At 42.9% G+C, this 25,427-nt stretch overlaps 5 protein-coding genes across 7 annotated transcripts in view; 3 read left to right on the top strand and 2 right to left on the bottom strand.

The window, feature by feature from the left end:
- Window positions 1–10,445, top strand: part of LOC115770364 (glutamate decarboxylase) — a 16,857-nt gene extending 6,412 nt beyond the window's left edge. For all 3 annotated transcript variants that reach the window (XM_030715607.1, XM_030715609.1, XM_030715608.1), the window contains 6 exons: window positions 1,007–1,243; window positions 3,327–3,895; window positions 3,958–4,025; window positions 7,979–8,057; window positions 8,720–9,064; window positions 9,128–10,445. In XM_030715607.1, the coding sequence (XP_030571467.1) occupies window positions 1,007–1,243; window positions 3,327–3,895; window positions 3,958–4,025; window positions 7,979–8,057; window positions 8,720–9,064; window positions 9,128–9,301 (1,472 nt within the window). In that variant the 3' untranslated portion in view covers window positions 9,302–10,445. The remainder of the gene's footprint in view (window positions 1–1,006; window positions 1,244–3,326; window positions 3,896–3,957; window positions 4,026–7,978; window positions 8,058–8,719; window positions 9,065–9,127) is intronic.
- A 628-nt stretch (window positions 10,446–11,073) lies between these two features.
- On the top strand, window positions 11,074–13,055 carry LOC115770125 (fumarylacetoacetase). Its single transcript, XM_030715259.1, has 5 exons — window positions 11,074–11,282; window positions 11,657–11,740; window positions 11,807–11,940; window positions 12,008–12,609; window positions 12,671–13,055. Exons 1-5 carry the CDS (start codon window positions 11,196–11,198, stop codon window positions 13,015–13,017), a joined length of 1,254 nt encoding a protein of 417 aa, XP_030571119.1. The 5' UTR covers window positions 11,074–11,195; the 3' UTR covers window positions 13,018–13,055.
- A 3,544-nt stretch (window positions 13,056–16,599) lies between these two features.
- LOC115770203 (bone morphogenetic protein receptor type-2) lies at window positions 16,600–19,785 on the top strand. Its single transcript, XM_030715395.1, has 4 exons — window positions 16,600–16,752; window positions 16,812–17,048; window positions 17,105–17,671; window positions 17,733–19,785. The coding sequence occupies exons 1-4, from the start codon at window positions 16,680–16,682 to the stop codon at window positions 19,607–19,609; spliced, it is 2,754 nt and encodes a 917-aa protein (XP_030571255.1). The 5' UTR covers window positions 16,600–16,679; the 3' UTR covers window positions 19,610–19,785.
- Window positions 19,786–20,744: 959 nt separating this feature from the next.
- LOC115770207 (cytochrome P450 302a1, mitochondrial) lies at window positions 20,745–22,797 on the bottom strand. Its single transcript, XM_030715401.1, has 4 exons — window positions 21,902–22,797; window positions 21,244–21,845; window positions 20,992–21,189; window positions 20,745–20,905 (listed from the first exon to the last, which is right to left on the bottom strand). Exons 1-4 carry the CDS (start codon window positions 22,452–22,454, stop codon window positions 20,783–20,785), a joined length of 1,476 nt encoding a protein of 491 aa, XP_030571261.1. The 5' UTR covers window positions 22,455–22,797; the 3' UTR covers window positions 20,745–20,782.
- Window positions 22,798–22,897: 100 nt separating this feature from the next.
- Window positions 22,898–24,967, bottom strand: LOC115770205 (UDP-glucuronosyltransferase 1-8). Its single transcript, XM_030715399.1, has 4 exons — window positions 24,166–24,967; window positions 23,668–24,083; window positions 23,497–23,609; window positions 22,898–23,436 (listed from the first exon to the last, which is right to left on the bottom strand). The coding sequence occupies exons 1-4, from the start codon at window positions 24,792–24,794 to the stop codon at window positions 22,990–22,992; spliced, it is 1,605 nt and encodes a 534-aa protein (XP_030571259.1). The 5' UTR covers window positions 24,795–24,967; the 3' UTR covers window positions 22,898–22,989.
- Window positions 24,968–25,427: the final 460 nt, after the last annotated feature.

Here is a 25,427-nt window from a genome sequence, read left to right as displayed (position 1 = left end):
TAAATACATACACACAAACTACCCGCCACCATCGAAAGATGCTTACGCAGAGTTTTCGATGATCAGCGGCATTTTGTTACGAAAGGTTGGCTGGAAAATCCAATCGTCTGCTCAGGGCGCCTACGTTAGATTACGTTACATTTTACAGATGTATTTGAAAGCGGATTTAAAAACCTTTGAACACTATGCGCCCATTTTCCATAGCTGGGGGTGGAATTTACAAAATCGTTGCAACACAACTTCATTCAGATTTCATGTTATGCTTTGTAATTAAGCTTGAGTCCGATCGGACGAAGTTCAGAACCTTTTCAACTTATGAACTACAACTATCATCCAAGAATTTTTAAAACGTGTGAATCACGAATTCGGTGATGTATATATATATGTATATATTATAGAGATTTTTGAAAATTATATATCTTACATTCTTTTTGGTAATATACTTCAGTTGCTTCTTTTTATTCTTCACTTTTATTTATAGAACACTTTTTAATAGAATACTAACACTCGAAACCTTTGAAGCGGAAAAACCTACTTCAATTCACAAGCATCGCATAGGAGGACAATATTTCCAAAATACTTGTTTATGGGTTCGCTATGTATTCGTATTCGTATTCGCGGAATTGTGTATTTCGCATAAAATATATTCTATAACATTGAAATACATCTTAAATATGAACTTCGTCAAGTTGCGAGTTACACATCGGGAAGGTTGTAACATATACCATATGTCACTGTCCATTTATAGGGTATTAAAATGAAATCTGTTTTTTATGGTTCAGGCCGTTTCAATTTCAAACAAAGCCCGCCCACAAATCATCATCACAATAATAATCATATATCATAACAAGGTACTGTGGCTAGATAAGGCAAAAAGTCATTTAGACTGTCAGCAGCAGCGCACGCGCTACCATTTTTTATGTCCAACGATAAGAGATAGAGTTTAAGAGAGAGAGAGTAAGAGGGAGAGCTCTAATCCTCATTTTTTGTGCCTTTCCTTATCCAGATCTGATGCCCACGACAGTCAGTGCTGGAGCTGAGACACGTGAATTTCTGCTGAAGGTTATCGATGTGCTGTTGGACTTTGTGAAGGCAACGAACGATCGAAATGAGAAGGTGCTGGACTTCCATCATCCGGAGGACATGAAGCGTCTGCTCGACTTGGATGTGCCGGATCGGGCGCTGCCGCTCCAGCAGCTGATCGAGGACTGCGCCACAACGCTCAAGTATCAAGTGAAGACGGGTAAGTGGGGCGTGGTTTGGGTGCGATTGTCCTTTCCCAGGGGTAGCTTATCATATGTTTGCACAGTCAGCCAGACGGTGTTAATCAAATTTGTCTCTGCATAAATTTGCATAGGCCGCAAACACAAAGCATATGCTTGTTAGGATGAAACATACTTTTCAGGGCGCGTGCCCGAGGAACTTGCGGTCGCATTAGGGCACAAAGTGTGCAGCCTTGTAGATAAGCACATTAGCTTCGAGGACATCGCAACAGACAATACCATTTTATGGCCCATTGAGCTGTGCTCGTCCCAGCAATAATAACAACAACACCTTTCAAAAACACTCCTCTCGACTCGCCCGAGCCAACGCGATGTGGACTTAAATCTGCAAATCTGACTTGCCATCAATCATAAATCAGCCAAAGGGTTCTGACTGCTGGCTTTAGCAGCCAAAAGTCATTCGCACGTTTCGCTTTTTGTTGGTTTTTCTTTATTGAACGTGAATATGCGCCTGATTTCATTGAAAATTAATGCAAGGGGCGGCCAGGACATTGGCAGGAGCGCGCACGTGACCGCAATTCTGTTTGGAGTATCGATAATAAGCATCACCCAACCCCGGAAGCTGTGGCCTTGTCTAGGAAACTGCGTGAGCTTCCGTCTCCCCCCGCACACTTTGTGAATGCAGGAAATTATGCTGGCTTGTAGCAAGAGCTGGGATACAGCACAGGTTTATTTCTTTTGCCTGAAAATTGAATTAAAACCGGTCGAAGGCGCGCCTGGCATGGCGATACAATCAGCGAGTAGCTGAATAAACAAGGATCTGATTATATTTGACTGCTTGATGAATACAATTAACCACAGACTGACTATAAGGAAAGAAATGTGTGTTTTGAAAAAATCTTAAATGAACGAGAAAAGTACCTGAACCGAATTCAAGACTAATTGTAAATGTCTTTCTCTACAACTATTAACATATCTTTTCTCAGATTTACTTTCACAACTTCTTTGCAAAAAACAGTTTTCACATATTCGCATTGGCGGAATTTTCTTTTTCGTAGCACAAGCACATTTTTGCGTAAACTGGCATGATAAAAATCCCATTTATGATCCATAATCTCACATAATGCGCACCCTGCCATTGGGGAAACATGATATGGCCGGGCGAGTGCCAGAAGGCTTCTGTCTGTCGTTCGCTCCTGGACGACTCTATAAAAAGGGAAGCTTTAATCAAAATCCGTTGTTATTTTCTGACTCGCTGCATTCCTGATCCTTTGATGCGAATGAATGACTGACTGCCTGACGCTCTGCCTGGCAGTCTTGGCTCGTGTCTAGGTCGAGGGTGACTCAGGTCCTGTGACGCGAAAGTCCTGAGTCGTGGCAACAACTGCGGCCACATGCGCAAATTGAAATGTTTGAATGCCGACGCTTTTATACACTAGGTGTGTATGTATTGTGTGCGTCTGAGTGGGAGTGTGTGGGGGTGTGTGGGTGGATTTAGCCTTGTGGCGAATGGGATTTTAATCACACGACTTATGGCACTCAAGATGTGAACTGACAGACGCCCAGAGCAGCAGCGAAGGGTTCGCTGGGCAGGACACATTGGCGAGGGGCTTTCGACAGCTTCCTGATGCCGTTCTTTCCCGCTGTTTGTACTGAAAGCATTTTGTGATTTTTCGTGGGATTTCCCAGTAGTCGCAGCAAGTCGCAATTAGCTGCAATAAATGAACAGTTTAAGACACATCAAGATTGGTGGGCTTACAATGGGCAAGGCAAGCGGTTTAAGAACTCGGCCCTATTGATTTTTCTGACCCCGAATGGAGCTTCAAAAAATGTTTGTCGGTTCGTCTGCCCTTGAACGTATGCACATCCGGCCTTGTATTGAACGCCAGTCAGCCGTGCTTGGGTGGGGTGGGCGAATTGTTGCTTTGTTTCAGCTGAAATATTTTTAATAAAACAAAAAAGTGTGGCACAGGAGATGGCAACACAGCTGCCAGGCACATCTGCTGTCAGCTTAACCGGCTCCAGTTGACAGACAGCCATGTCGAAATTGCGGAAGGCGTTTTCAGCTACATTAAACAAGGAACCCAAACTTCTGCTCCACAGGCCATCCGCACTTCTTCAATCAGCTGTCGAACGGCTTGGATCTGATCTCCATGGCTGGCGAATGGTTGACCGCCACTGCCAATACCAACATGTTCACATACGAGATAGCCCCGGTTTTCATACTCATGGAGAACGTGGTGCTCACCAAGATGCGTGAGATCATTGGCTGGTCGGGCGGTGATTCGATTTTGGCGCCCGGCGGCTCCATTTCGAATCTGTATGCCTTCTTGGCCGCTCGCCACAAGATGTTCCCCAACTACAAGGAGCACGGCTCGGCTGGCTTGCCCGGCAATTTGGTCATGTTCACTTCGGATCAGTGCCACTATTCGATCAAATCTTGCGCTTCTGTGTGTGGTCTGGGCACCGATAACTGCGTCATGGTGCCATCCGATGAGCATGGCAAAATGATCACCTCCGAGTTGGAGCGTTTAATACTCGAGCGCAAGGCCAAGGGCGATATTCCGTTCTTTGTTAATGCCACGGCCGGCACAACTGTGCTCGGAGCCTTTGATGATCTGAATACTGTTGCGGATATCTGTCAGAAATACAATTGCTGGATGCACATTGATGTGAGTAGCAATTGGGTTTTAGCTTGAATATTTAATGGAGTTTTCTGCTCGTGCTCTAACAGGCTGCTTGGGGAGGTGGATTGCTGATGTCGCGAAAGCATCGTCATCCCAGATTCACAGGAGTTGAACGGTAAGTACAATTTAGATAATGACCTAATATCTAGTCTAATCACATATTATCAAAGATAGAATATGATTTATTTATTGTTTAAGAAAAGTTTAAAATATTTAAAAAATTTAAAATGATAGATTTCACATCTGTTCATATTTATATATGTATGTTCAAAAAGCTCCAGCTATATATTTCCTCATGTATTCCATCATCATCATCCGTGGTTGGTAGCAAACTATAACAGGATAGAACAGATAACTTCCATAATCTTATGGAATATCTTGCAAAATGGAAAATATATCTCAAGTGATGCATTTTGGTTTTCATTTTCGTGTTAGACTCAAGATATCATGAATGAATGTTTTATTTTAATGATGCAATGTCCGCAGAAAAAATATGAATAGTTTTGAACTTGATCTTTGTATGGGAGAGAGCAGCCATGAATATCACTTAACAAAAACGTAATATTCTTACCTACTGAGAGGTTGGTCTAATCATCATTTGCACAAATTTGATCGATCTTCCTTGCCATGTTTTCCAATGAACTCCATATTTACCAGTGCCATCCTTTTCATATTCTCCATTTAGGTTGCTTAAGGTCAATATAAGACAATAATATATTTAAAATGTAAATGAAATGTATTGTTATTGACGAATTTTCACTTGAACGCTTCGAGGTGACGATTTTTCATTTACTTTTTTGAAAACGCGATTGCTATGTTTAAATCCAATATACTTCAACATCAAGTCGGCAAAAATATTGTTTTTTTTTTTTTTATAAAAAATCTGACCTCAAACAGGCAAGCTCATGCATATTTAAAAAAATGTTTTTTTTTTTTTACCAGCTATAACACTTATGAAACCACCATCCAGAATTGAGATCTTTGGCGCAATTTCGCCGACTCAAATCATTATCTTGATCTGGGGTTGAAAAATGCATGTGTTCATGATATCTGAAGGCGTCACCCACATTTCCCGAATATTCTCCAAGTTTTTTCAGCTCATAGGATTCTGCCTCATTTCCAATGAGAAAATTACTATAGCGGGCGAGCCGAGTTTCATTTTTAGAATCCATAAGGCTTATATATAAATCGTGAGGTTGTGATTGCGTCAGTAGATAGAGGCTCTCTAAGCCTATAAAGAACTCTCCCCGCTGATCGCCAAAACCTGCCTTATACTCCTCCCAGTTTCGGTTAAAACTCACTTCACCATTAATCCGGCGTAGTACTACGATCCATCCGGGACCGGCCATGTCTGAGTCACAGACTACTGAGATAGTCTTCATTTCGGAAACTTTTAACGTGTTTACTCCATTCGATTTATCTAGGCAGCTGGCAGGTTTAGATAGATCTTCGTGAGTTGAGCACTTCGATGTAAGTTGTTTTTTCAGATTGCTCAGCTGAAGGTCTTTGTCATTGATCAAAGCTTTTAATTGAAGTATTTCTTTTTCAGTAATGTCCCTTACACTATTTCTTGTGTATGAGTTTATCAGCTCAAGTTGAAGCGCCAATTGCATATCTTTACTTTTAATAGTTTCTCTATGGAAAGTAAGATTTGCCTGCATAATAAGTTCCTGTGCCTCCATATAATTGATAACTTGTTTTTGTTCATTAATTTTAGCTTCCAATTCTGTATACTTTTTTTCTTTTATATGTACGGAAGAAGCATGTTCAAGAAGAGTCTTTACAATCTTGTAACAGTAGCCACCGCATTGGCTATCAAAATTTCTAGAAACAGTGCAGCTCTAATAAATGGAAATCCATTAGATGTTAAACGATAAACTCTATTGAGGCACAGAAACTCACCCGATCTTCCATTATTATAAAGTTCACTTTATTCAATAAGAAAATTAAAATCATGCCAAACACTCTGAGGTATATTTGCATTTTGAATAAAAGATTAGATCTGAAATGTCACCCAACTTCGTACAGCTAAATTCATTCGCGACTAAATTAGTCTGGGCAGCGCCCAAGCCCAGAAACCTCTGGTTTTTTTAATTTCAGAAAATTTTATATTATATATAATCAATGCATTCATTTTATCAGCTAATCCACAATTGCTGAGCACAATTGTTGAGCAAAATTCTATATAATGTCTATTTTCTTGGGTCAAAGCTTATCAGAATTAATATCTTCAAGTATTTTTAATTACTATGTGAATTGTATATATAGTTTATATCCAGAACATATTGAAAATGTGTAAAATAAAATAAATACATGGGGAAAAGTGTTTTATGTGAGAAGTGCCCGACATAGAGATACCCTATACCCATTTTCGAGTTAAATATAAGTTGTATATATGTATAGGTTTTTTTATATCTATGTAGAGTTTAGCATTATTTTATGAATGAAATTTGCAACGCATAGAGACATTCCCGACCCCATAAAGTATATGTATGCAGCACTAACTGCCGAGTTTACAGCCATGTCCACTTGTCTGTTTCCATGCTGTACTATATATACAAATATATATTTCCCAATGCTGACAGTTTATTATAAAAAGTACAGATTCTGCATGTAATCAATTTTTATAAAGGTGTTGGAAATTAATTTTAAATTCCATGAGCCTGGCGACAAGCGTGCCTAGAAGTCATCATATCTTCAGGTCTTCATGTCCCATACAATAACTTTTCTCATTCATCTTCGGGGCTGGCCCTTTGTTCGGCCTTGTTCTTTTGCCCTCATATTCAGGCAGTCAAAACAAAAATTGAAATCTCTTGTTGTGCAAATTTAAATCTAAATGCTCCCAAATGGCCCGCATCGCTCAAAACTCAAAGTACTCACACCAGCGACGGCGCAAGCCCTCAGCGACATGTGGCAAAAATCTCAATTTGTCATTTAGTGCCTCCATCAGGTGTTCAGAGCTTAAAGGGATTACAAGGCCCAAAGCCGAGTGCACTTTCGTCTACGTAAAAGACAAACAAATGAACAAAGTGGATATACTACCCGCGCCCTTGCAGCACTCATTTGGCCACCCTTCTGCCAGCCCTTGATGGATGGAGGATGGCCGAATGGTTGGATGGGTGGATGGGTGGTGGGCATTACTTACACAACAATTACACCAAACAATAGGCCGCAGGCGGCTGCTTCTCTAGATTGTTTTGCAGGGAATTTTTAATTTTAAAGTTAAAATCGAAGTACCTAAGTGCACTTTACGACACCAACCGCTTTCCCCCCGGCACCCATAAATGAAAATCCCGCACAGCTTAGGCAAATGTCGCCACTGCAGCTGTCGTATTGACAGCTTGCGGTCAAGGCAGTGTCCCATAAACACTTTCAAATTGATGGCCCCATCCATCAAGTGGCCATTCATGCCATTTGGCTGTGAATACTTCTGCCACCAGATCTTGGCATGCAAATTGTGGGCCCTAATTGAACGGCTCACAATCGCTCTATAAATTAATCATTAAATGCGCGTGCAGCTGACAGCTAAGCCCGAGTTGATTAATAGCATCGGTCCTAGCCGCTAGGAGACGGCTCTTAATTCTGCTGAGCTTGTGGAAATGCCTAAAACAATTGCAAAAGTTTTCGTACTCTTGGAGTTGCACAAGCCTAAGCACAAGCACTGATAAAATTTGTGGCATGCGCCACATGCCGCCACTCAACCTGAAGCCTACTCACTGCCACTCCATAAGCGTCATGTTTATAGACACCCACACGAGCAGCCGGCCTGAACTGTAAATAGCTTCCCCAGGGGGATGTTTAGCGGCGACAGTCGAGCCCTCGGGCTTTGGGGTTGCGCTCGCTTTGAATTCAATTAAAGCTCTGCGGCTTGAAATTGCCACAATTTATGGCACTTGCCCGTATAGCTCTTGTCCTTGTCGTTGTCCTTGCGGGGGGTGCGACTGGCAATGAGGGGTTGGTAAGTCGCTACACAGACCACATAGCGCGGCAGCTTAGTGTTAATTGTTTGTAATTTGTAATTGAATGTCATTTAATATATTGTCGCACGTTATGATTTGACTTTTGCAGCGCCGATTCTGTTACCTGGAACCCACACAAGCTAATGGGAGCACTGCTCCAGTGCTCGACTATTCATTTCAAGGAAGATGTAAGTACCAAGGGTAAAAAAAATATATACCTAAATTCTAGATAAATTAGACAAAGTTGCTGTAAACTTTTCAGCCCTAACTCGATTTTCTTTTGTTTTAAATTAAATACAAATGTGCTTTAAGCCAAGCCAAGTAATCGATTTATAAATATATTTGAACACATTGACTCTTGAATTTACCCTTTCCCAAACTGTTTGTTGAGCTATTCTCATTTGAAACCTGCTCTTCCATCGTTTCGAGTCTAACTTCCCCATGCATTCTTGTGCATATCACAATGTTTGTTGTTTGTCTAAAGAATTCCAATTGTGTTGCGAACAATTCCTTGTTATTTTTCATGCCAAACAACGGGCCGACAGTCACACAGGCAGACAGACAGACAGACAGACTAGCACAGGGGTTGTCGCAGCCCAAAGCTACAGTGAGTGAGCAAATGTTTGACAACCCTGTTGCTGCTGTTTAGTTCGGCAAATGCGCCCAGTAAGAGCCACCCCTCGATTGGCCTTTCTTTCTTTTTTTAATATTCTGTGCAATATGTTGCCATCGGTCACAGTTGCGCCTTTTGGCAGCCGGAATTTTAATTAAAATTTCAACTTGACTTATGAGCAAAAAGTTGAAAATACTTCCATTTATATTGATAGCAAAAATCTTCTTCCACGTGCAGGGCCTGCTCATCAGCTGCAACCAAATGTCGGCCGAGTATCTGTTCATGACCGATAAACATTACGACATTAGCTACGACACTGGCGATAAGGTCATCCAGTGTGGACGTCACAATGACATTTTCAAGCTATGGCTGCAGTGGCGCGCCAAGGGTACCGAGGGCTTTGAGCAGCAGCAGGATCGCTTGATGGAATTGGTTCAGTATCAGTTGAAGCGCATACGCGCCCAATCCGATCGATTCCATTTGATCTTGGAGCCGGAATGCGTTAATGTCTCGTTCTGGTATGTGCCCAAGCGTTTGAGAGGCATGCCACATGACGCAAAGAAAGAAGTGGAACTGGGCAAGGTAAGTAAAGCAAACGCTTTCTACTTTTTCGAAGTCGACTATCTCTATTTGACACCTTTACAGATCTGTCCAATTATCAAGAATCGCATGATGCAGAAGGGCACACTTATGGTGGGCTATCAGCCAGACGATCGACGACCCAACTTCTTCCGCTCGATCATCTCTTCGGCTGCTGTGACCGAGGCGGATGTGGACTTTATGCTCGATGAGATACACCGGTTGGGTGATGACTTGTAAGCGATTCGAGCTGAAAATCATAATTTTCTCCAAAGATAAATCTAGATACTGTTGCGTAGTTCATACAACCAAGAAGTATCTTTAAGTTAAAAAGCATATCATAAGAACGCAAAATGAATAATTCCCAACTAACCAAAGTTAAATGTTGCTGTAATTTTGTTTGAATATATTACCGAATGTTACGTTTGATTTAGTATTTGTGTTATCCCATTTTAAGGAGTCGAGTTAGTGTTGTAAAACTTAAAAAATATGTACTCACATACTTATAATCAAAGTGTTGTCAAGTTAAATTTATGTTTCACTTTCAAAGTATTTCAAAAGGTTATTACGACTGTTGCACATAGCATATATCAAAAAATTATATAGTAATACTCTATAAATATCTAGATGTATATTTATAACTCAATACAACTACAAAAACCACCCGCCACGCTCACCACCAAAACGAAAACAAAGTAAAACCCCAAATGAATTTGAGAATCAAAGTTCGAGCACCTTAAAAATATGAAAAATACTTTTGGACTGCGATGTTTGTTTTGAGGCTACTGATTGATAAATGCCTATTGCTAGTGAGTGTTAAGGACAGCACTTAAGAACTTAAGTGTTGGAAAATTATATGATATATAAACTTATCATCAAAAAAGATGTATAAAGAAATATGTTGAATTCCGGTTAAATTGCTTGTAATTTTTGAATTACATAATCAATTCTGTTGCTGCTATAGAAAAGTATATTTAAAGTTGATCCATGGCAAAGTTTATGCTTCAGGCAATTGTATGTACCTTTACACCAAATATCAAAAGAGACCTGTGCTTGTTAAACTGGACAAACTTCGTCCAAAAAGTTGGTCAACTAAAAAACGCAGTTCAGTAACTATTTATTTCAGTTGTGATAATGAAGGCTCTAAGATCCGTTAAGTACAGCTTTATGCCCTACATAAAGTATGTTTCTGAAGCTTAATGGAATCTCGGGCCAAAACTAGTCCAATTATCGAACTGTGCTATATACACGAATACGTACAAAGGAATAATTTAGTTGAATTTTAGTTTTTAGACTTCGCTCATTGTCATAAACGTCTGATATATATATATATATGTATATGAGATATATTCGGTGTCAATTAAATGCAATTATATAAACAAAAACTGAGGAAAAAAATGAAAAAAAAACGTTGGAAAATTATAAGAAAATCACACAAAAAAAAACTTAACTGCAGTTCAGTTTTATTCTAATATGGTTTTTGATCTAGCATGATAGAAGTACACCCCATGGGCAACGGATTTAAATAATACATCAAAAGACGTGCTGTACACAATTAATCCCTATCAATATTAATAGTTTCACAAACATATATAAATATACATTTATGTATTGTATTTTAATGTGCTGTTAACTAAGTTCGATTAAAAGCAAACTACAAACATTCTATGTGTACATTGGATGATTGAAAATGTAAAGGGAAAAATCAAAAGTCAAATCAGTTGTTGTCGTGTATATTTGAGAATTTCAATAAAAACTATTATTCCAGCATCTAAATATATATATATAAATATAACATATAAATATACGAGTAAATTATAAATAAAAGTAACCGAAGAGCAAAAAAAGAGTGTTTTTAATAGGCTCTCTGCAGTTGATCACGAATTGTGGGGGCTTGTTTTGTTAAGAGCACGCCATAACCGGTCCAACAGGCTTAAGAGCGACAGAATAGGTTTCTACAAACGATATATAAAGACGATCTGTTGCGAGCTGGCGCTCAGTTGTAATCGTCGCTCTGGCGCTACGCACAGTTCTATTTACTGCTGTCATTCTAATCAGTTTACTAAGCACACAACTACTCAAAAGTTGTAAATTCTTTAGTAACAAAGTTCACACCAGTGAGAATTTGGATAAAATGTCAGTTAGCTTTGTTCCAGTGCCAACCGGCAGCGATTTTCCTTTGGAAAATTTACCATATGCTGTCTTCTCAACCAAATCTAATGTAAGTGAAGACCTGAAGCAGCTACCCAGAGTGCTACATATTATTAAGTATAAGATGTTTCCATTTTCTAAAACATACAAAGACTACCATTGTTTTAAAGTTTTTCTCAAAAAACATTATTGGCTTAAAAGCTGCTTAGTTTTCATATTCCATGTGACATTCAACGGAGCTTCACATGTTTTTGGTATATATCTCTAGAACAAAGACCGCATTGGTGCATATCATTTGCATAAATCATATATCAAACTAGTTTGTTTACAAAAACAATCCACGATTTCCATAGTCATAACAGCTACAGCTCAGAATGTATAACACCTGTGCCAGTATCTTTGAATATCGTATAATTTCTTTGTATCGTATTTGTCACTTTGCAGCCCGTTCATCGCCTCTGCGTAGCAATTGGAGAGCATGTGTTGGATCTAAAAGCTGTGTCGCATTTGTTTGCACCCCCGCTTCAAGTAAGTAGAACGCACTGCTTGCCGAACTGTTTATTGAACTTTGCCCTGCTTTAACACTTTCTATAGGCTGCTCTCCACGCAGAGACATTGAACTTGCTGATGAGCTTGGGTCACGAAGCGTGGGCTGCAGTGAGGACTCAAACCCAAAAACTGCTCTTGAAGGGTTCCGAATTGGAGCAGAATGTGGACTTAAGACTTTTGTTAGTTGCCCAGAGACCTTCTTAAGATTCTATGTGCTAATAAAGTTATTCTCATTACTTCCTGTAGAGCTCTGGTGCCCCAGTCGGAGATACTACTGCATCTACCAGCGCAAATTGGTGACTACACGGACTTTTACTCCTCCATTCATCACGCCACCAATGTGGGTATCATGTTCCGTGGCGCAGACAATGCTCTAATGCCCAACTGGCGCCATTTGCCAGTCGGATATCATGGACGCGCCAGCTCTGTTGTCGTCTCTGGCACGCCCATACGCCGGCCTTTGGGACAGACATTGCCAGAAGGCGCCGATAAACCGGTATTTGGTGCCTGCAAGCTTTTGGACTTTGAGCTAGAAATGGCATTCTTTATTGGCGGCCCTGGCAATAAGTTGGGCGAATCCATCAAGGTGGACGATGCTTGGCAGAATGTGTTTGGATTTACGCTGATGAACGACTGGAGCGCTCGCGATATACAGAAATGGGAGTATGTGCCGCTGGGTCCGTTCACAGCCAAGAATATGGGCACTACCATATCCCCATGGGTAGTAACGACGGCAGCGTTAAAGCCATTTTTACTGGACAACTTTCCCCAGGAACCGGAAGTACTGCCATATTTAAGACAATCTGTACCCTTTAATTTTGACATCAATCTGGAAGTTTCCCTAAAACGTAAGCGCTAAACACAGTTTTAGCCATAATTTCCAGTTAAGCAACGATATATGTTTTCCAGCTGCCAATGATAACGAGACGCTCATTAGTAAGTCCAACTTTAAGCATTTGTATTGGACACCCCTGCAGCAGATTGCCCATCACTCGATCACTGGCTGCAATTTGCGACCTGGCGATTTAATGGCTTCGGGTACGATAAGTGGCGAAACGCCCGATTCGTATGGCTCGCTTTTGGAGCTGTGCTGGCGCGGTACAAAAACGGTGGAGCTGCAGGGCGGGAAAACGCGCAAATTTCTGCAGGACTACGATGAGGTCATCATTCGTGGACACTGCGAGAAGAATGGCCTTCGCATAGGTTTCGGCAGTTGCGCGGGTCAAGTGCTGCCGGCTCACCCGGTGGAGCAATAAAAATGTGTGTATATGTATATTAATCAATAAAGAATTCATCCTGAACCTCTAACTACATCCGCGGCCCTTTTTCAAACTCAGCTCGCAATCAACAAGTGATTAAAGCACTCTGCCGCTCTCGCTTTTTTGCTCTCTTTACGCTGTCGCTCTCTGAGAGCTCCAGTCGGTGTCTGTGCCTTTAGTCGCTGCTTCGTAAATATGCGCATGCTGCTGCCGCCGCCGGCGTCGACGACGCTGCTGGCGCCTAAGTCGCAGTCAGTTAGTCAGTTCTCAGCGAGCGACGACGAAGGCGGCGTCCAACGGGCAGCAGAAATTTCAAAACGTCGCGCAGCAAACAAAATTGTAATATAAAATAAAGAGGGGAGAGTAAAATTCCTTGAAAAAGAAAAAAAAAACAAAAGAAAACATAATATAACAACAGAAAAGCGTCTGGCGCCGGCCGCGTTCTTAAATGACAACAGTGCTGTTTTTTGTTTAAATAAACTCAAAGGCATTGCAAACAAAAATTTAAAAAAGTAAATAATTTGCATTAAAGCAGTGCGGTCATGCCCTGAAAAACCGTTATGAGTGTAAGAAAAGCTATAAAGTTTTGTAAATCCATTCGCAATTTAAAAAATTGACACAAACGCGACAAGTTTGGCCAGTTTTTTTGTTCAACTTAACGATATTATTTTCCATATTTCATTTGCGGCAATAATTCGCAATGACTTGGGAAAAATCAATTTTGTAGCAGGTCTGCGCACGCACTCACAGACACACACACGCGCGCACATACTCACGCACACATATGACCGTCTGAGTATGGCGCCCACCCACCCTGATGCATACAAAACCAGACTCAGGACCCTTTAAAATACCGAACAATCCGCATCTTTGTCGTTTGCTTGCGCTGTTGTGTTTGTGCTTGCATTGATTTTCTGCATACACACATCGTCAACGACTCTGCCGCAGATGCACTGCATAGTACACACACACACAACACATGCACAGAGACAAAACACACTCTCAGCATGCAAAAAGTTAATCAGCAAACTGCACAGTCCCTCAACAACAACAACGAGTCAAAAGATACGCAACAGCAAATGGCTATAAAAAAAAGTTTGCAATTAACTGGCGCCGTCGGCTGTCATGCTGGAACAGACACCCGCCCTTGCTCCTCGGCGCTCCCCCCTATTCACCTTAGGGAACCTGTTTTGGCGCGCCAGTTGCGCTTCTCGTTTGCCTATGCCATGCAGCGTGCGCATGTGCCAGCCAGAGCTCCTGAGTGCCATGTCTCGACTCTGGAGTGGCCGGCTCTCCCGCTCGCTCTCTTTCACGTTCTCTTGAGGAGCACGCGTCGGCGTCCACTCTCATTGGCGATAACGTGCGAAAACAAAGCATAATGCAAAAGGCTGCACAATTAATTTCCATGTTTATTTTTATAACATCCGTAGACCTTTGCGTTGTCCACGTGTGCATGGATCGCAAATGATGACAAATAAATGCAGTTTTACAAATGCATATAATTTTTTAAAAGCAATGATAAGATAGATTTTCTTATCACCTTGCCAAAAATTATATATAACATATCCCAATATATATCAAGTAAAAATGAAACTGGACCTAACTGACATTTCCTGTTATTTAACCAAATGCGATATTTTGTTATTAAAAATAAAATTTGCTTGGGCTATCTATTATCACATTTGTAACATAAATACACATTCAAAAAATCCCAAAATATGAAGATTCGTTTTTGACATAGTGACACGACTCGGGCAATAGCTCGACCTTCTCTAATTTTTTGTGAATTCTTATCAACAATAAGTCATAAATTGAGAGACAACGCTTTCTGTTTCATTCTTAAAGCTCAGACGGCGCCAACCTCATAAATATGAAAGAGTAAAATACACGTACATTTGCACCCGTGTGTACTTAACTTTGTTGTCATGCACTTCATTCAAATTATTTGAAATTTATTATTCTAGAATTCTAAATTGCATTTAATTTAACGAGCCGGTCCCTGTTTGTAACATCTCCAAGCCAATTAACCCAAATTCCGACCACCTCTGAACATAATTCACTAACGAAATTAAGCCAAAATTTGTAGGTGTATGTGTGTGCGTGTTTGCTTAGATAAGGTGAGCCACATAAACAACGTGTGCTACTCGCGTAATATATCAAGACATTTAACCAAAGTTCAGTCGACCGTATAATGAAAGCCAATAGCAAAATTTCTAATCAGCGTCACAGACGCCACTTGAATGGGGAAGGCGCAAACAAGCATACATACTACGTATGCATACATACATACATACATACATAATGTGTATTCATACAGAGAGAAAAAATAACGTACTTGATTCAATAGTAGCTAAGAACCTTCATAAATAAAAAAGATAGAAGAGTTAACTGATAATAGCCACCGAAGATTATAAAAGTATTCTATTTTGTTTCTATTTACTATCTAAAGATGGTATCTTTGGCATTGTAAGGCATCTCCGACACCATAAATTATATATATTCTTGATCAAGAACTACGAGCTGAGTCAGTCTAGCCATGATTGGCTGTCCATCCTAAAAAGCTACAAACTTGAAATTTCAAATATAAGTATATACAGGACGACTTTAATACTATGATATCCTCTCACTTTTCTTTAAAATTCATAATTTGGGAATTGGTTTAAAGGCCTTACTTTAAAAAAATGTAAAATAGAGAGGTAGGTTTTCTTATAGTATAAAAGAATATTCCACTCTTTAGATTTCAAGCCCAATTCCTTCATAAAATGAAAACAACCTTTTTATTTAAAGAAAGAGCTTTTAGCTTTGGGATATACACATAATTGGGTGGCTTTTTTAAGGCCTGAAATATTCATAAATATCGAACTAGATGCCGCGGAATGCGTACAAAACATTTTATTTGCTCGGTGTATTTATTTTTATATTTTTTGCCCACGCTGAGACTCAATTTGCACAGCAGAATGCGGCCCCAAATGATTCCAAAGTGCAACGCAGTCCGCGAAACGCCCCCCGTTACAGCGCCAGCTCCATTTTCAGAAAAGTGGGTGGGCGACAGACCGACAGAAAGACAAACTGTCTGATAAAGAAGCGCCAACCACAACGACAACGACAACCACAACAACAACGACAATGTTGTTGGCGATGATCAGCAACTGCGAGTGTTGCTCCTCGGCCAAGTTGATTGAGTATATTTAAGTATTTGGGTCTCGGCGTTATCGTTGCTGTTGCTGGCGTCGCTTTATAGAGTTGCAGCGTTAGCAAAATTTACAGTACGCCCATAGAATACCGAATCGGCGGCCAGGGGTAAATAGAAGCCGGAGCTAAGACCAGAACGTAAAAATGTTGAAGAGTCCAATAACAATCGGGCAGACTTGTCGCTGCGTTTCATTTTGCTTATAAATATATTTTGTTGTTTTTTATAAAAAGGGAAATAAATATATATATAACATTGTTATTTGTTATTCAATGCTTATTTCAGCAGAATATTTGTTATTGATCTGCCAAAATGCCATAAACAATAAGCGTCGAGGAGTTGAGAGAGAGAGAGAGAGAGAGAGAGAGAGAGAGAGAGAGAGAGAGAGAGAGAGCGAGAGAGGTGATAAAAACAACAAAATCGAGCAAAGTGCACTTGAAGCGAGACGAGTTTATCTAAGATTCGCAACATGACTGGGCGCCTGTGGAGCTGGAAGCGCAACGTGCTGCTTATCTTGGCCATGATTACCCTGGCATTGGCCTGTAAGTACCCAAGTCAAGCCGAAGACTAATCAGATAGTAAACCTTTCAATTTATGTTAGCGCCTGCGCCAAGTCGACAGTACAGCTGCATGAGCTACAAGGAGAACGACAATAGCCAGCACGACGATGACTATGAGCAGGAGAACAGTGAAGGCATCAGCACGGAGCAGCAGCAGCAGTACCTGGAGACGAGTACGACGGCCAGCGTGCCGCACACACGCAGCTGCACGGAGGGTTATACCTTCTGTTTCACCCTGTGGAATCAGACATCAAACGGCACCCGATTGGTTAAGCAGGGTAAGAAAGTGGATCTGATTATTTCCCCAAGATTCTCATGGCTCATGACGATTTAGGCTGCTGGAAGGACACAACGGATCGCAATTCGATTTGCAGTCAGTCGGAGTGCACCAGCTCAGCGCCCACGTCACGCAACAACAGCCTGTACTATTGCTGCTGCTCGGGGGAACTGTGCAATGCCCAGGTGGCCATTGTAGAGCCGGCGCCACTGGAGCTGGCCAACAATGTCCAATCGGCGGTGTCCAATCGAGCTGCATCCCATCAGCAAAATTCCGTCAGGGCCACAACGTTGCTCAGCTGTGTTGGACTCCTAACGCTCATCATCATTGGCATGCTGTTGGCGATGCAATATTGCCGTGGGGTGAAGGAGAAGAGCGAGCCAGAAGAGTCGCCGCTAGCACCCTCGGGACCCGGCTACAGTTCAAATCTGCGCAATGTAGATAATATGAATTTGATCGGCATGCTGGGCAGCGGCAAGTATGGCACTGTGATGAAGGGCCTGCTGCATGAACAGGAAGTAGCTGTCAAGATATATCCAGAAGCCCATCATCAGTATTATGTGAACGAAAGGAACATCTATGCATTGCCACTGATGGATTGTCCGGCTCTGCTTAGCTACTTTGGTTGGTCTGCTCGCGACTTTTACTCTTAAACCAATAATTGATTATATATTCTCTTGACCAGGCTACGATGAACGCCGCACCATGGATGGTCGCATGGAGTATCAGTTGGTTTTATCACTGGCACCGTTGGGCTGCCTTCAGGATTGGCTTATTGCCAATAGCACAGACTTTGCCCAGTGTTGTGGCATGTTGCGTTCCATTACGCGTGGCCTATCCCATTTGCACACGGAGCTACGCCTGGGTGAGCTGCACAAGCCCTGCGTGGCCCATCGGGATCTCAACTCGCGCAATGTTCTGGTGCAGGCAGATCTCAGCTGCTGCATAGCGGACTTTGGATTTGCACTGAAGGTATTCGGTTCAAAGTATGAGTACAAGGGTGAGGTGGCCATGGCCGAGACCAAGAGCATCAATGAGGTGGGCACGCTGCGTTACATGGCGCCGGAGCTGCTCGAGGGTGCAGTCAATTTGCGGGACTGTGAGACATCGCTTAAACAAATGGATGTGTACGCACTAGGCCTAGTGCTGTGGGAGGTGGCCACACGCTGCTCCGAATTCTATGCGCCTGGCCAGCTGACGCCGCCTTATAAGGCGCCCTACGAACAGGAAGTGGGTCCGCATCCCAGTTTCGACCAGATGCAGGCATTGGTGGTGCGTCACAAGGCGCGTCCGCTGTTCCCAGCGGGCTGGGGCGGTGGCGCAGCCGCCAAGCTTGTGCGCGATACCTGCGAGGATTGTTGGGACCACGATGCAGATGCCAGGCTAACATCGCTTTGTGCCGAAGAGCGCATGCAGGAGATGTCTAGTCTGCGTCCACGGCTGCAGGCACAGCCGGCTAGTCCGCTGCTTAATACCAACAACCTGGCGTTGCCTACGGCCCAGCTACCTGTTAGCTCAATCAGCAACACCACAACCACTGCGGCTGCAGTGCATCAGGCACAGACGCAGCTTACGTCAGCCGACGGTGGTTTGCTGCAACCGCCACCGAATCAACAGTTTCCCACAGAAAAGAACCACTTAAACTATGCACAGCCCCAGCTGCAGCCCCATCTGCAGGGCCGCAATCCCTGCCAGGAGCGCAATCTGGCGCCGCAGCCGTTGCGTACGCCGCCTGTGCTGGTGGAGCGCAGTAAAAAGCACAGCTTCCAGCCGCAGCAGGAGCAGAGTCTGTCTTGCCTGGAGCATGATGTGAGCGTGGAAGAGCTCATTGCCAGCCATCAGCAAAAGCAGAACTCCAGCTTGGGTCAGGGCTTTCCCAAACAACAAAACACGGATCATATGCTGCGCGGCTGGCATGGCGTGCGCGCCTTGATTCACAAGAAACTCTTCCGCAAGGAGCACGCCGAGGAGCTGTGCCGGCAGCTGCAATTGGGCGAAGAGAAGTCAAATCTTGTGGCTGCGCTGAAGGGCATGGACAATGCACATTTGGCAAGCGGACTGAGGCGACCCAACAACCTTGACTTGAGTCCCTTGCCGCCACTGGACAGAGCCAATCTGCTGCAGCTGCGCAGCGCGGAGCAGCGTACTGGCACCCCAGCTCACATTGTGCCCCGCTCGCTGTCCAGCAGCCTCATCAAACACATTAACAGCAACGGCAACAACAACAACAACATAAACGAGAACGAGCTGCACACATTGTCTGGCTCCCGAGCACCAAAGCGGCGTCCTGGACATCTGCGCACAAATTCGCTGCTGGTGACCAGCAACAGTGGCAGCAATATGCCGCCGCCCACGGAGCAGCAGTTGCGCCGCCAGCACAGTCTAGAAGTCTTTCGTGAGGTATTTAGTGGGCGTGGCAGCAGCGAACGACTGCGCGATCCCAGCGAGCGGGTGAAAACGCCCGGCGATGTGCCGGCATCGGTGCGCAAGGCGCGCGCCTCAAAAACCCTGAGTCTGTACGATGATCGCATGATGGACTCATCGCTGCTGAATATACTCTAGCATGAGGAGGTTCTGCTGCTGGAGCTATAAAGCATGGCGGCAGAACTGTGCAGTTAACTCATATCTCAACCTTCAACAGACACAGAACATGCAACATATTCAACGATAGCCATACGAGTAGTTGGTAGGACCCTCGACCTGATACTGAAATCTAATCTTGAGAAAACGTATATATATATATAGTATTTTTTCAAAAGCAAGATCCATAAGTGTTCCCGCAGCCGGGTCAACTCCAGAGAAATCTAGATGTACATGTATTTTTTCACCAATCAATCATCCTAGCGTTTAGTGCGGCAAACAACCAAAGTCCTTATAGGTTAGAACAGGATACAACAGAATAGTACAGAGTAGCAGAAGAGTTAGAAACAGCAGGATCAGCATAAGCGACACACATATTTTTGACTTGACCTTGACCTTGACCTTGACCTGCAGCAGTCTGATTATAGTGAAACAATAGTGGTTTAGTGGTTAGGTTCTCAATAGAGTTGAGCTTACAAGGCATAACTGTACCTCGGTTAGGCTTACAGTCGGTTTAGGATCAGAAGCAGAATGGGGCTTTTAGTGGGCCAACAGGTTAGGAACTTTTTTAAAACCATATACACACACAACATATTGCATATAACTATAAAAAGACATATAGATATTACACAATTATATATAAGCTAATGCCTGGGGCTGTCACTGCAACAGAAATTCACGAAAAATAATATATTAAATAAAAAACTTAACAATTATAAAAACTACATTGAAATTAATCTAAAACGAATCGCAACTTGATTTTGTGGCCCTTACAGACAGTGATAGACCTGTGGCCAGAGCACACACACACCCACACACACACACACACATACAACACACACCTACTTTCGAGTATTATGCGAAACCATTCTAAAGCAATTTTGGCACCATATAAAGAATTTCATGCGTTTGCCTTTCTATTTTATTGTATCAAACATGGAGATCTTTTTTGTAGTACTTGTAGACCAAAACACCCGCAGCCTTTCAATTATAACTAATAAAATATATTTAAAAAATAAAAAAAAAATACTAGTCATATGATTTACACTAATTATAAATTTCCTAAATAAAAGTTTATTTAAACTTCATTTTTTAAGGTAAATAACAATGTACTAAAAGTGAACGCCACTCGGTGCTTCGGTTTTGAATTGCAAATCACGCGGAACGCGATCTAAGCTCGATCAGCACCGGCGCATTCGGTTTATTGATCAGCAGAGTGACAATATCCAAGTCAACATCCGTCCGGCCGCGCCAGATGAGCTCGTACTTGCGCAGCAGCTGTGTCCAAGGGAAACGTTTTGAATTGCAAATACTTGAACTGCTCGCTGGAGCGCAGAGATGATCGAGTTGAGGAAAATACTCACCCTTAAGAGCAAGACGTGCATATTCTGTTCGGCCAGGCGACGAGCTATGCAGGCGCGCATGCCGTGTCCAAAGGGTAACACCAGATAAGGATTCAGAGCATTGCGTTGCTGCAGCCAACGATCGGGCTGGAAACGCAGCGGATTGGGAAAATGCTGGGGCTGACGGCAAGCAACCATATTCTGTGTAACCACGGTGGTCTAACGAAAAGTGTTTATATAACATTTACTTCTAGACAGTCGCCAAAAACCTACCCCCTTGGGCACAAAATAGCCACTCAGGACGGTATCCTGATTGAGCACACGGCCGAATCCAATGGAAATTGGATTCAGGCGCAGCGACTCCTTTAGCACTGCCCGCGTATAGGTAATGTCCGTGCGCAGAGCATCGGCGCTGAGAGACTGCTGGGCATTGGGTAGCACCTTGAGCGCCTCTTGGTGCAATTTCTGTTGCACATCTGGATGACGTGCGACATGGTAGAGCAGAAATGCGGAGGCATACGACGTGGTATCAATGCCAGCCAACAGCAAATCAGCCGCTGTGCCCACAACATCCATGCGATCAAGTTGAGGATTCTGAATGTAGCTGGTAATCAGCGAGGATCGGCTAGTGCCTGCCTGCACATTCTGTTCAAGCAGCTGTAGGGCGACACTTTCCATATAAGATTGGGCGTGACGCAACTTGCGATAGCTTGGAGTCTCTATAAAGCGCCACAGCTGCAGACCCTGATCTGTAGGCAATATGCAGCTGTTTGTGGTTTCGGCGGCATGCATCAGTCGTGTGGAACGCGAGTGCGAGTGCTGCTCCTCCGGCGAAAAGGATTGAATGCGTGCTCCAAAGGTCAACAGGCAGGTCACTAACGAATCGAAAGTTGTTTAATAATGGAATAAGCATTGGGTTAACTTCTCTCACGTTCCAAATTGAGTCTGGTTAGCTTAGGAAGCATATCGATGACACTTCCAACTCCGGCTGACTGCTCCAGAAATGTTAAAAACTCTTGTGTCACCGCATCCACCTCGCCCACAAAGCTGCGTACACTTTTCGGCGCGCTCAGCTCCTTTTGCAGCTGCGATCGCAGGCGCCACCAGTCTGGTCCATTTGTGGGCAGTAGTCCCGTTGTCTTGTAAAGATGCGGTCGCTGCTTGCGATACTGGGCCAGGGCCAGGTGACTGCGTCGCTGCGGACAGTCACGTTCGTTGAGCAGAGTCGCTATGTCCTTGGGATCGTACAGCCAGACAATATCCTGACCCGGCACCATGGTCTCTCTCACAATAGAGCCGTACTTTTCGTACTTGTCCTGCCCGGCCTTGTGCAGCTGCAGCCAGGAGTAGGTACCTATGCCGGGCATATAGTTATACAGATTGCCTAATCCAAGCGGACCTCGTGGCCCTGGCATTGCCTCAAATGGCTTGGCAAATGTGCATTGCCTCGAGTTGCAGCAGATTTTCAATAGCTTCGACAACATTCTGCGCCGATCCGTTCCGTTCCGTTCGCTGCCAATTCTCGAAAGATACTGAGAGGCACATTTTTATTATGGGCAGGCATTTGGGTATTCTATTTATTGCGCCTTCTTTTGTTTCACTTGTCGCCAGAAAGGTAACTAAATTCAACAATCTGCTCGCGTGCGAGTCGTGTTTACCTGAGCTGCCGACTTAAAACCATTCGGCTACCTGATGAGAGTCTCAAGCGTGCTCTTAAATTTATTTCAGAGTTTCCAATACCACTAAAAGAACTGCTGCATACTTTTAGGAACGAAACAAAACTTTTACATTTTTATAGCATTTTTTACGCCCATTTCTATCTTCATGAACGGACGTTCGATTTCAAAGATTCGCTTTTCTATGAAGGTTTCTCATCGAAATAAGAGTTCTGTTTCGTACAAAGTTTTACGCATTGCCAAGGTTGATTTATTGTTAGCACTTTGTTTTTAAAATTTCTTGTTTTTCCACTTTACTTATTTTAACGTTATAGCACCCATACTCTTAATCTTAAAAAAGAAGTTAATCTTCTTTCTGTTCTTTGTCGGAACTCTGCTCTTTCCCTATTCCATTTAACTTTTTAACTTGCTTTGCCGTTTTCTTTTCATTGTCAGTCACAATGCTTTGTAAAATCGCGAGTACAACATTGGCAAAAAAGAAGAGGAAAAATAGAAAAGGTAGAGACAAAACATCCAAAGATTTCCTAACAAAATAGGAACGTTGAGAAGATTCCGGAACCGATAACTGTTTGAAGATATCCGGCTGGCTAACCAATTGCTCGGCATACCAAATAGCCAAGTCCACGGGTTTCGCTTGGCGCGTGCGGAAATTGAGCTGTGCCTGCCGCAGTTCTTCCACATAGATTTCCTCACGAATTATTTTCTTAAGAGCTGCGGAGAAACTGTCCACGCTGAAGTTCTTAGCCGACATGCAAACTCCCAAATAACGCTCCTGCACACGTTCGGCGTTCTATGATGGAATAAGGAATTTTTAAATACGCTAATCTTATTTCGATTATCCCCCACATACATTAATTTGATCCATGAGCAAGGGCAGCGCAATGATCGGCACTGCATTGTAGATAGCTTCCTGGATACCAAAGCTATCACCATGGGTCAGAAATGCCTTTACATTAGATTGAGCTGTAAGAGAATACGGAAATTGAGACGCGATCCGAGCTGAATTGGGTTTGTTACTAACCCAATATGTTCTGCTGCATATTGTCAAACACATTGATGGCTCTTAAATTGTATAAACTCTCTGAGAGCTGGAGGTCTTTAAGATTGTTCACATTCCAGAGAAAACCAAGCTGACTGAACTCCTTGATCATTGATTCAACGGCTTTTAGGCCCAGTCCGTACATGAGCTCAATATGCGGCAGATTTATGTAGACAATCCCCTCGGAGAAGCGCTCAATAAATTCTTGCAAACTGAAGGGCAATGGTTCCGACTCGGCTCGAATATGCAGGCCACCCACCTCTATAACGTTTGGTGGCATATTTTGCACATAATCCAGAACGGGATGAGTATTAAGTAACACGACCTGAGCTTTAATTGAGGAAAACCCGCTTTCCAGCATACCATTTAGAACGGGTTGAACCACGGCCCAATGAATGCTGCAACCAGTAAAATAAGGGGTTGCAATGATGAACGTCCGTCTGAACGTCTGCAACTGTAGAATTTAAATATTTCACTTACAATGATTCGGCCAGGTACATGACATGGTTCTGTATGCGCTGCCAGTAGTTCATTGTTATAGGCAGCCGACCGATAAAATGAGGTATGGTTGCCGCACTAATCGTATCCTCGCCCTGAACAACATCAATGAGATCCGTTGTGAATTTGCCTCCACTCAGGCCCAGCACGGGCACCGATCGATACCGTGGCAGCGTGGCGAGCAGACAATCCATCGAGAAGGTGGCATCATAGATAATCAAATCATATTTCAAAGCCGTCATGTCAAATGTTTTGTAAAAATTTGCCTCAATTATGGAGCGGCAGCCGCCCAGCAGCGCCTCATACCAGATCAACAGCTGCTTTATGTCCCAGTGCTGTCGATAGTGACCCATATCGTTTGTATAATGCTTTTTGACCACATCGTGTTCGTTCGGCAAGAAAATTTGCCGTATGTGCGGAAGCCCTAGATCGGGTTGTGTTCCTATGACTGTCAGTGAATGGCCACGGCCGGCGAGAGCCTCAAAGAATGGCTTTGTCCAGCCAGGATTATAATGCTGCGCCGTGCCAACAAGGCACAAAATACTGGCAGCATTCAACTGCTGCCACTCGTGGCAAAACAGCAGCAGCAACAATGCCGCAACAGTCTTCATATTACCAATCCGTTGCACTTCAAACGAGCCACTGAATCACCGATGGTTTCACCGGCCGTGATAAGATTGCAGTTATCGACGCTACGTAAACCAACCGATAAAAAGTCTATTCTATACACTTATATTTTTGTTTAAGAGCTGTGTGCCGAAGAGAATTGTGTGCTCTCAAAATAAATAACAAAAAACGAATGGGCAATGTATTCAAATAGAGAGAATGACGGGTTTGGCAAAGCCACCTACTAGAAGCAGCAAGCGCCTAAGCTGATAACAGCTATCAATTCGAACGTGATTATGAGGTTACGTTACGATAACCAATATAAACAAAAATAAAAACAAAAGCGCTCCAGTTGAGAGTGCCCGACTAGGATATACCCTAAATCCAACGCCCTTAAAAACAAAACCACAGACGCAAGCACAAACCACTGGCCACTTTTTTTTCATAAGACCGATCTTTCCAAAATGTTCAGAGCATAATTATAGCATCATGCATATGCATATACATATATAGGTAGCCATTGTCAAGCCGTACCATTTGTGTTTTAATTAATATTTATCTTTGGGTGTTTTTATTATATTCGGGCTTAGAGTGTGTTATTTGAACGTATGATTATTCTTGAGACCGGGGTATCTACT

This window comes from Drosophila novamexicana, unplaced genomic scaffold, assembly GCF_003285875.2.
Source record: "Drosophila novamexicana strain 15010-1031.04,08,12 unplaced genomic scaffold, DnovRS2.1 tig00004555-arrow-pilon, whole genome shotgun sequence".
Lineage (NCBI taxonomy): Eukaryota > Metazoa > Arthropoda > Insecta > Diptera > Drosophilidae > Drosophila > Drosophila novamexicana.
Note: the sequence above shows the minus strand (reverse complement) of the source record. Positions and strands in the feature narration are given on the sequence as shown.

Bases quoted from the DNA above. Each gene is read 5' to 3' on its own strand.
- LOC115770203 (XM_030715395.1), top strand. From the start codon at position 16,680: ATGACTGGGCGCCTGTGGAGCTGGAAGCGCAACGTGCTGCTTATCTTG. The intron at 17,049-17,104 runs GTAAGAAAGTGG...ATGACGATTTAG, and splicing joins CACCCGATTGGTTAAGCAGG to GCTGCTGGAAGGACACAACG. The intron at 17,672-17,732 runs GTTGGTCTGCTC...TCTCTTGACCAG, and splicing joins GGCTCTGCTTAGCTACTTTG to GCTACGATGAACGCCGCACC.
- LOC115770125 (XM_030715259.1), top strand. From the start codon at position 11,196: ATGTCAGTTAGCTTTGTTCCAGTGCCAACCGGCAGCGATTTTCCTTTG. The intron at 11,741-11,806 runs GTAAGTAGAACG...CACTTTCTATAG, and splicing joins TGTTTGCACCCCCGCTTCAA to GCTGCTCTCCACGCAGAGAC. The intron at 11,941-12,007 runs GTTAGTTGCCCA...TACTTCCTGTAG, and splicing joins AATGTGGACTTAAGACTTTT to AGCTCTGGTGCCCCAGTCGG.
- LOC115770205 (XM_030715399.1), bottom strand. From the start codon at position 24,794: ATGAAGACTGTTGCGGCATTGTTGCTGCTGCTGTTTTGCCACGAGTGG. The intron at 24,084-24,165 runs GTAAGTGAAATA...TACTGGTTGCAG, and splicing joins ATGTACCTGGCCGAATCATT to CATTCATTGGGCCGTGGTTC. The intron at 23,437-23,496 runs GTATGTGGGGGA...ATTCCATCATAG, and splicing joins TGCTCATGGATCAAATTAAT to AACGCCGAACGTGTGCAGGA.
- LOC115770207 (XM_030715401.1), bottom strand. From the start codon at position 22,454: ATGTTGTCGAAGCTATTGAAAATCTGCTGCAACTCGAGGCAATGCACA. The intron at 21,846-21,901 runs GTGAGAGAAGTT...TCGATTCGTTAG, and splicing joins AACCAGACTCAATTTGGAAC to TGACCTGCCTGTTGACCTTT. The intron at 20,906-20,991 runs GTGAGTATTTTC...CCTTGGACACAG, and splicing joins TGCACGTCTTGCTCTTAAGG to CTGCTGCGCAAGTACGAGCT.